This window comes from Lemur catta, chromosome 13 (assembly GCF_020740605.2).
Source record: "Lemur catta isolate mLemCat1 chromosome 13, mLemCat1.pri, whole genome shotgun sequence".
NCBI lineage: Eukaryota > Metazoa > Chordata > Mammalia > Primates > Lemuridae > Lemur > Lemur catta.
The window spans coordinates 82,419,328-82,429,544 of NC_059140.1; the positions used below are offsets into that span (position 1 = coordinate 82,419,328).

The 10,217-nt window shown below is 56.0% G+C and overlaps 1 protein-coding gene across 1 annotated transcript; it reads left to right on the forward strand.

The window, feature by feature from the left end:
* The first annotated feature begins 1,972 nt into the window (after positions 1 to 1,972).
* RNF187 (ring finger protein 187) lies at positions 1,973 to 9,709 on the forward strand. The gene is made up of 5 exons (XM_045567013.1): positions 1,973 to 1,985; positions 2,250 to 3,055; positions 4,531 to 4,623; positions 7,527 to 7,748; positions 8,666 to 9,709. The coding sequence occupies exons 1-5, from the start codon at positions 1,973 to 1,975 to the stop codon at positions 8,666 to 8,668; spliced, it is 1,137 nt and encodes a 378-aa protein (XP_045422969.1). The 3' UTR covers positions 8,669 to 9,709.
* The last annotated feature ends 508 nt before the right edge of the window (positions 9,710 to 10,217 follow it).

Sequence of the window (10,217 nt, forward strand, 5' to 3'; positions counted from 1 at the left end):
TACATGTATGATTTTAACTGCAATTCCTGTCTTCCTAAAATGGGCAAAACCAAAGTGGAACCCAGTCACCCTGGGACCACACTTGCTCAAAGCTTCTTGGGTGTGGCTCCCCAGGTTGAGGTCACACACATTGGCTCAGAATAAACCTCTTTAAATTATTTTATAGAGTTTGGGTTTGCTTTTTTCCATTAGCACCCCTGACTAGCGCAGGGCTCTTTGTGGTTGGGCCTTGCCCAGAATGCACTCTCTATCTCTGGCTGGTGTTCATTTTATTTATTCATTTATTCAATAGTGGATAAAAACAAATAGTACTGGCTGGGTGTGGTGACTCCTGCCTGTAATTCTAGCACTTTGGGAGGCCCAGGTGTGAGGATGGCTTGAGCTCAGGAGTTCAAGACCATCCAGAGCAGAAAAATCAGCAAGGCATCGTGGTGACGTGTGCCTTTTGTCCCAGCTACTAGGGTGGCTGAGGCAGGGGGATCACTTGAGCCTAGGAGTTTGAGGTTGCAGTGAGTCAGGCTAACGACACTGCACTCTAGCCAGGGTGACAGAGCAAGACTCTATCTCAAAACAAACAAACAAAACAAACTCCACTTTATCACAGTCTTATAGAAAATACTCAGATTTTTTAGTACTTGTCAATTAAATCCCCAAATATTTCACATTAATCAATTTAAAATACTATCTTGAGAAGAACAACAACTTTGTCGTGAGACATGCTCTTATTTAGTTCTTTGATACCAAAGCAATGGGAATTCAAGAGCCCAAAACTCCCAAGGCCAGCAAATATTTTACTGTTTTTTTTTTTGATGTCTATGAAATGCTAATACTGAGCAATAACTCATGGACCACTCCAGTCCTTTTTGTCTGCTTACTTAATAGTGAAAAAAAGGAGTCTTGCTTTATTTTCTGATACCTTAACTGGTCAGAATGTACATTTTTTTCTCATGTCTGTTCAATCATTTGTGTTGTTGAGCAGGCATATTTTTCCATTGTACCTTTCCTTACCAAATTTTATGAACTCTGTATATTTGTGGCTCAAATATTCCTCATCTGGCTGTTTGTCTTTGATTATCACTCTTGATTATTTTTCTCACGCACAGCCTTTAGTCCATTATGCAGTCTGCTCATTTTTATTCTTTACTTTTCTCCCACCATGTTCCTAGTTTACCCAACAGATTAGCTAGGCTGGGCTGGAAGGCTTCTAACCACTACTCCACAGAACTAACCCCAGGCTACTTGTCACTCTTCCAGCCTCGTGCATTTCCAAGGCAATTAAATAGCTCTCATAAAACCAAAAAGTAATACCTCGTTAGATTTTGCCCTTTAATGGAATAACATTTTTAAAATTTAAAAATTGGGTAGTATTAAATTACATTTTTTAGGCGAATTCTTGCTTGTTTTCAAAATAAAAAGATTGCTCTTCCAAAAAGTTTCCTTTCCCTTCCTTTCTTCCTCCCTCCCTTCCTTTTTTTTTTTTTTTTTTTTTAAAGAAACGCTAACTAATACACCTGTGACAGGCTTCACCACTGAGTCCATGAAAGCTTTCTCCCCTCCACAGTCCTCTGACTTCGAGGCTGGCTCCTCAGGGGCCAGGAGGCCACGCGGGCCGTCCCAGGCACGGTGTATGCAAGCGGTGTCCCACGGAGGGCCCGCGCAAGGCACTGTCCGTGCAGGATGAGTGCACGGGCAGTGCACGGGACATGTCCACGCGGGGCGGTGCATGCAGGACGGGTGCACTCGAGAACCCGTGCACGCATGGTGTGTCCACGCAGGGAAGGCCAGCACAAGACGAGCGCATGCGCGGAAGGCCCACGCGAGGAGGTCCCAGGCCGGGAGGGTGTATGCAAGGACTGTCCACTCACGAAGGGCTCACAAGGGAAGGTCCGTGCAGGATGAGTGCACAAGGGGCACGTCCACGCAGGGCGGTGCATGCGGGACGGGCACACGCGGGAATCCTAGCACGCAAGGGATGTCCACGCAGGGTAGGCCCGCGCAGGCCGTTTTCCAGCCCCGCCCCCACCCACGTGGGTGTGCCACTGGGGGGAGGAGGCGGGTAACGCACAGCTCAGATCCTAGCAGCTTACAGAAAAATACTTTTAGAAATGGAATCTCCAAATAATGAAAAATATTTTGTTTCCCTCTTTCTGATGAGTCATTAATACAGAAAGTGAGAGTCCCAGTAAAATTTCAGGGTGTGACGCTGTGGGCCAGCAGGCGGGCCAGACAGTGGAGCGCACCGCTGCCAGGAACCGAGGGGTGGAGCACGCAACTGCCAGGACCTTGTAGGCGGAACATACCGCGGCCGGACCTTGTGGGTGGACCGCACCTCTGCCCACGCACTGCAGCCGGGACCTTGCGGGGACACGAAGCTGCCAGGACTTGGTCCGTGGGCGCACCGCTGCCAGGACCTGCGAGGGGCACAAAGCTGCCAGGACCTGCGGGGTGGAGCGCACCGCTGCCAGGACCTGCGTGGGGCACAGAGCTGCCAGGACCTGCGGGGTGGAGCGCACCGCCGCCAGGAGCCCGCCCACGCGCGCGTTCCCGGCGTTGGTGTCGTCGTCGTCAGGGTCCTCGTCCCCGTCCCGGGCCAGCTCTCCGGCCCGCTCTCTGGCCGCCCCGGCCCTCTCTGCCCGCGCCCTCGCCGGCCCCGCCGCCCGCAGCCCTGGCGCTCCCCGCCGGCCCCGCCGAGGCCGCCTGTGCCCTGTGCCAGCGCGCGCCGCGGGAGCCGGTGCGTGCCGACTGCGGCCACCGCTTCTGCCGGGCGTGCGTGGTGCGCTTCTGGGCCGAGGAAGACGGGCCGTTCCCGTGCCCCGAGTGCGCCGACGACTGCTGGCAGCGCGCCGTGGAGCCCGGCCGCCCGCCGCTCAGCCGCCGCCTGCTGGCGCTCGAGGAGGCGGCCGCGGCGCCCGCGCGCGACGGGCCGGCCAGCGAGGCCGCGCTGCAGCTGCTGTGCCGCGCCGACGCCGGGCCGCTGTGCGCCGCCTGCCGCATGGCCGCGGGCCCCGAGCCGCCCGAGTGGGAGCCGCGCTGGAGGAAGGCGCTGCGCGGCAAGGTGCGCGGGCCCGGGGCGGGGGGGTCCTGTGCCCTGCCCCCGCCCCGCGGAGCCCTGTCCTCGCCCGGAGACAGCGTCCTGTGCCCTCCCCCCGGGTCTCTGCGGCAGCCAGTGCCTTCCCCATCTCTGCTGTCCCCGGGGAGCCCTGTGCCCCTCCCTTGGCGGGGGGGGAAATCTCTGTGGCGCCCTACGCCATTCCCACCTCCGCGGTCCCAGCCCCTGGCCTGTGCTCTGTGCCCCTCTCCCCGGGGTCCCCGCGGAGCCCTGGCCCTGCCCACAGACCTGTGCTTTCCGTACCTCCGCTGTTCCTCGCCCACGGGGTCCTGTGCTGGGTCTTCCCCCACCCCCTTCCTCGCAGAGCCCTGTTCCGTCTCATCTCCGCTGTCCCTGGCCCTCCTCTCTGTCCCTGCGAAGTCCTGTGCTCTTTCCTCCTACGTGTCTTTCTCCTCCGCCCCCATCCTCGTGGTCCCCACCCCCAATGTGCCCTGGAGGCCCCCTCCAGCTCCCACAGGTTGACCCCTCCCCCTCGCTGTTCCCTCAGGTGTGATGTCACTCGGAGGCTGGGCCTCACCCCGCCGTCCCTCCCCACCCCTCCCAACCCCGGTACAGGTTGTGCCCTGGGAACAATGCTGTCAGCCCCTTTGGTCCATCACGTGTCAACCAGCCTGTTCCACGTTCTTGCCCACTCTCTGAGCCACCATTCGGCCTGCCTGGCTGCCCCCTGGGTCCCCTCACCCACCCCCTTCTGGAATCTTCCCCGATGTTCTCTTTGCCACTGGGCAGAAACCTGCCTTGAGAGTCTGACTGCAACTGAGTCCTGGGGGCCTGAAATCGTGCCCATGGGGGGTTGGGTGAGGGGACACTGTTATTTCTGAGAGAACAGCCAGGTCCCTGGGTACCCAGACAGTGGCGCCTGGACACTGCACACCAGCGGAAAAGCCTACCTGGTATGTTTGGGTCCCTGCCAGTGCCAGGCGTTGTGACCTCTTCCCTGCACTCTGGGGATAGCGTGTGTGCCCTGGGGTCACTGCCCGTGGACACCAGAGAGGTGGGAGAGGTGGGGTTCAGCAGAAAAGCTACCACTGGATCCCAGAGCAGGTGCCCAGCCAGCCTGTGCCACTGGGCGCTCCTGCCTTCGGGGCTCCTGGTACCAGCAGACTGACCCACATCCCAATTGGGCTGGGTGCAGAAGAAGACCGTGTAGGCCTTTGATGCTGGACAGCGCACACACCAAACAGGGCCCACTTAGGAGCATGGAATTCCAGAACCCACCTAGATGGCCGCTTTAGCTCTGGCACCCAGTACCATGGCAAACCTTTTAACTGGGTACATGCTGCTGTCTGTAGACAAAGTGCTTGGGGGTTGATTCTGGGACAGACTGTTAGTGCAATCGGCTGGTGTGATGTCCCTCTGGGTGTGGTGGCCTGGGGACCCAGACCTTCTGCTCACCCTCAGTAACCAGCCTCTCTCTCCAGGAGAACAAGGGGTCCGTGGAAATCATGAAAAAAGACTTGAACGATGCCCGGGACCTGCACGGCCAGGCGGAGTCAGCGGCTGCCGTGTGGAAGGCAAGTGGGGGGCCTGTGGCAGCCTTGGGGATCTTGGTCTCAGGACTCTAGACAAAGGGCCAGGTTACCGAACCCCCGGACTGGTTAGTTGTGGGAGGGGCCTTTGGACTTTAATGAGCTCCAGGGTATTTTTGTAGGATGTGTCTGTATTTCCCAAATAGAATCTAGCTAAAGTGGGTGGGGGCCTCTTTTTCTCCCCACATTTGTAGGTGATTTGCTTCATCCAAGTTCCTTTTTGGGTTTTATTTAAACACATTTGTAACTCTTTGTAGTACTCTTGGTTCTGATCTGAGAGCTGCCCTTTATTTCTCAGAAGAACCATCTGTGTGCCCGGAGGACTTGCTAAGTGTCTTAGTGTGTTTGGGCAGCGATGACATACTACCATAGTCTGCCTGCTTAAACTATCGAAATTTATTGCTCGTGGTTCTGGAGGCTGGAAGTGCAAGATCACGGCACTGGCAGATTTGGCGTCTGATGAGGGTCTGTTTCCTGGTTCACAGATGGCAGCTTCTCACTGTGTCCTCACGTGGCAGAAGAGGCGAGGTCTCTCAGGGGTCCCTGATTTAAGGGTACAAATCCCATTCATGAGGCTCCACCCTCATGACCTAATCACGTCCCAAAGACCCCACCTCCTAACACCATCACCTAGGAATAAGGATGTCACCATGGGAATTTGTGGGGGGAGCAACAAACATTCCAACTATAGCGTTACTTTTCTCAAGGTGACACCACACATTAGTTTAGACTCTCTTTGGTGACTTTTTCTTGTGTATAGTGAATCTATACTAGTTTCTCCAGGTTTCATAAATCCCCTAACCTCCTTTTTTTTAACATGTGGAAACAACGCACTTTTCTTTCTTGAGACAGCCTCTTGCTCACCCTTGGTAGAGTACAGTGGTGTCATCATAGCTCACTGCAACCTCAAACTCCTGGGCTCAAGTGATCCTCTTGCCTCAGCCTCCCGGGTAGCTGGGACTACAGGCACGTGCCACCATGATGCCCGGCTAATTTTTCTGTTTTTAGTGAGGGGGTCTTGCTTTTGCTCTGGATGGTCTTGAACTCCTGAGCTCAAGCGATCCTACCACCTCAGCCTCCCAGAGTGCTAGGATTACAGGCGTGAGCCACCGCGCCCGGCCTATAAAGCACTTTTAAAAACTATGGAAGCTCTTGGATTGTGGGTCTGCACCTTGGGGCTGAGGCGGCCAGTCCTACCCTGTGTTGGGGTGTTCTGTGCTCCTGGTCCAGCCCAGCCTTTGCCCACTCCACAGAGGCCTAAGGTGTAGGCCTCCCTCAGACAGTGGCAGAGAGGTGACAAATTGGGTCCACAATGCTACTTGGACCCCTGGCAGCCCACGCTGCCTTTGGGTTTCCCTCCTCTGAACGTCCCCCTGCTTCTAAGATGGGCACAAACTGCCACGTGCAGGTGACGCTGAGAGGCTCTGGGGACCTCTCATTTTTCAGTAACCCTGTGTTGCCCCAAAAGACTTGTGTTGGTTACAGATTTTAGGAGATCGGAGCTTTTAATTGGACCTGTTTTGGGGGGTAGCGGCGGAGACGCTGAGAAGAGAGAAGCCTTCAAATTCAAAGGAAGGAATTAGTGGCACACCCCGTCAGCCAACCAGCAGGACCCGGCTGTCATCTGCATTTTTCTGTCAGCCACAAAAGCGTAACCCTCTGTGACGCTCTGCACAGGGTGGCCGAGGGCCAGGTCAGAGACACTGGTGAACCTGAGTCAAGTCAGAGTAGCACCTTGCCGTAGTCTCGTATTTGTAGGGTCGGGCGTCGAAGACTGGCCAAGCAGCAACACGTGTCAGTTTTAGCTGAAGGCCAATGGGATGGTTTCCAGCCATCGGAGTTCTGGTGACGGTGCGGCAGGGAAGGTGGATGGAAAAGCGGGTGTGTACTGTGACACGACAGTCACGTGCCTGCCAGGCCTTGGATCCAGCAGAGACTCAGGGATGTGCCTTCCCCTCGGCTGCTGGGAGGTGGGGGCCTTCGTGCGCAGCTGAGCATGCTAACTGACACAGGGAGAGAACACCGCCTCTCCCCGCCCAGGTCCCGGGGTGGGGCTGAGAGCTCCATTGGCATAAGATAGACGCATGGGAGAAAAGCGTGTGGATTTAACGCAGGTCCTGCGCGGCACGGGAGCCCTCATAAAGAAAAGCAGTCAGAGTCAAATGGTTTATGTACCGACAGAGACGGATGAAAGTTGTAAATAAAAGCAACTACATTATGTGGGAGGCTTAAAAGATAGTTATTTTAGCAAAATCTGTACCAAATTCCATGAGCCTCGACTTCCTGTTGTCCTTGATAAGAATATTGTTTCTGTTGGTATAGGGAGGGCATCTTTCACATGGGAATTTCTTTCTTTTTTTCTTGATAGTCTTGTTCTATTGCCCAGGCTGGAGTGCAGTGGTGTGATCATGGCACACTGCAGCCTCTGACTCCTGGGCTCAAGCAATCCTCCCACCTCAGCCTCCAGAGTAGCTGGGACTGCAGATACACACCACCGTGCCTAGCTCATTTTTTCTTACTTTTTGTAGAGATGGGGTCTTGCTATGTTGCCCAGGCTGGTCTTGAACTCCTGGCCTCAAGTGATCCTCCCAACTTGGTCTCTCAAAGCACCGGGATTATAGGCTGCTGTGCTTGCCTGGCCCGCATGGGAACTTCATCTGCTTTTAAGAAGCGGAGTGAACATCAGAGTGATCTTGCGCCTGCTGTTTTTTTTTTTAATGCTTTTATTTCAAAATAAGTCGATATGCCACAGCAGCATGTCTTGGGGTGGCATATTCTCAATTCCTTCTCTTGCCCCAGGGATAGGTGATGGTTGTGGGGAGGGTGGCCCGAGGTACCCAGCTGGGGCCCAAGGACACATGTGTCCTTTCCTGCCACTCGCTCCATAGGGACACGTGATGGACCGCAGGAAGAAGGCCCTGACTGACTACAAGAAGCTGCGGGCCTTCTTCGCTGAGGAGGAGGAGCACTTCCTGCAGGAGGCTGAGAAAGAGGAGGGCGTCCCGGAGGACGAGCTGGCTGACCCAGCCGAGCGGTTCCGGTCCCTGCTGCAGGCCGTGTCGGAGCTGGAGAGGAAGCACCGCAACCTGGGCCTCAGCATGCTGCTGCAGGTGCGGGGGGCTGTGCCCAGTGGGGCAGGGGGGGCCCCGCTCACTCGCTGGCATCTTCCTGGCGGGGAGCCCTTGCCAGCGGTGATTGACCAGAGTCACAGCCTGACTCTGCGCACCGTGGCCTCATGCAGGCGAGTCTCAGGAGTGAGTGGGTGGCCAGGGAGGGTGACATTGGGGATTTGAGCCGAGGTGGTCCGAGGTGTCTGCAGTCTCTGCACAGGAGGGTCATCTGGGCCCTGAGTGCCAGAGCCTGGAGGCCGCAGCCCCGGTGGAAACCCCCCGCCTGGGGCTCAGGTCCTCGGGGTTTCTTCTCACCCTCTGCCCGAGGCCTGGCCTAAATAAATCTCGAGGCCTCAGCGACCCACACTGGGCTTTTTGCACCTGGGGCTGTAATGCTGGAACCAGCAGCTCCCTGCCTGAGCGACCCAGTCATCCGTGCCCACTGCAGGTGACAAGGCTTTGGCCTAGGGGACACAGAGGCTGGGGCTTGGTGCAGGTAGGGACGTCAGGTCTCCTGAGTCTGGGTGTGTCGTGCCTGGGACAGTAGAGATCTCCCTCTCTGTGTCTGCGTCTCTTTCTCTCCATCTCTTCCTCTCTCTGTGTCTGTCTTTACTTCTGCTTCTCTCTGGCTCGCTTTGTGTCTGTCTCTGTCCATGTCTCTTTGTCTGTGTGTCTCTTTGTATCTCTGTCTTTCTGTCTGTTTCTCTGTCTTTGTCTCTGTCTCTGTATCTCTTTATCTTTATCTCTGTTTCTGTTTCTTTTTCTGACTCCTTGTCTCACTGTGTGTCTCTCACTTTCTTTCTGCCTCTATCTCTCCATCTCTGTGTCTCTGAGTGTCTCTGCCTCCGTATCTGTCTCTCTTTTTCTCTGTCTCTGTGTCTCTCACTCTGTCTCTGTCCCTCTCCCCTCCCATGCAGTGATGACGTGGACCCTGCAGGGTCCCCTGGAGCCCGAGGCAGAGGGGACAGATCCTCACCTCCGAGGGACCCGTCAGCTGTAGATGCAGGAAGCGTCTCCGGTGCCTCCGCCTTCGGTTGTTCCAGATCATACATGTTTCAACACTGTTCCTTTTCCCTTCTTCTTGAGGCGTGGATGTGTTTGGGGCTGTAGACATTTCCCCTAGTGGCTAGTCACTCCCCCACCTGCACCCAGCCCCTCCCCGGGCCCTGGTCAAGGCTCATTCCTCCATCAGAGACTCACCCAGCGCCTCGGGGCCCACACTTTCCTCCCGGGTCACCAGCGGCCTCAATGCCTGTGCATGGGGATGTCACTTTGGCACAAAGGGAACCAGACCCCACACCTTCCAAAGGGTGCCTGGGACGGGGCTGTTCCTTGGGCAGGCTTTTGGGGTTAGCATCTGGGAGAAGAGAGCACACGAAGGGTCCTGGGGTGCGCTTGGAACCCAGCTCCTCGGGGAAGAGAAAGAAAGTGCAACACTCTCAATGTCCCCTGAGAGAGGGGCCCTCCTGCCCCTGCGGGGGGTGTGGGCGCACGGTGCCTCGTCCCAGTGGCCCTGTCCACCTCCGTCCTCCCCGTTGCCCCTCCTGGCCGACGTGGCCATGCAGGAACCCTCCCTACGCCTGGTCCCCCCTCTCTAGCAGGGTCCCCCGGGCCCTACCGTGGCATTTCATCTCGCTGTATCTTTGGCTTGTTCTTCATATTTCCTCTGGTAGGTGAATCTCGCAAAACTCATGACGTAGCAGTAGCGCAGTTGCCTGCAGCATCCTCGTGTGTAGAGTAATTAGTCCAGTTCACAAAACTCAGCACAGGGTAGACATAATGGCCAGGTCGGGAACATGGATGCAGACAGACATTTCAACTCGGGTGATAACCAGGCCATGGGGGGCCGGGGCCCATTTCCCAGCCCCCAGAAGTCCCCAGCCTTGGTGTGATGGCTGTGAGTCTGAGCTGCCCAGCTTGTGAGCTGGGCTCCCGATGCCAAATAAAGTGGGTTTGCTCCAGCCGTGTGCTCTGAGTCTGTGTGTGTTCACAGGGCCTCTGCCCCACCAGTCTTCAGTGTTAGAGGAAAAATTATCCAGCCGGGCTTGGTGGCTCATGCCTATAGTCCTAGCACTTTTGGAGGCTGAGGCAGGAGGATCACTTGAGACCAGCTTGGGCAACATGGTGAGACCCTATTTCTACAAAAAATAGAAAAAAATTAGCCGGGCATGGTGGTTAGTGCCTGTAGTCCCAGCTACTCAGGAGCCTGAGGCAGGAGGATAGCTTGAATCAAGGGGTTCAAGGCTGCAGTGAGCTGTGATGACGCCACTACACTCTAGCCTGGGTGACAGAGCAACTGGAATGGACTAAGACATTCTGAAACATAGCAATTCCACCCTCGGGTTGATATGCCAAGACGATGCCAACAGGGTTCCCTGGGGAGACACACAAAGGACGGTCACTGAGTCGCTGGTTGCTGCAGCTGATGGGGTGGAAGGGTGAATACGGCAGGAGCCTGCGTGGGGAGCG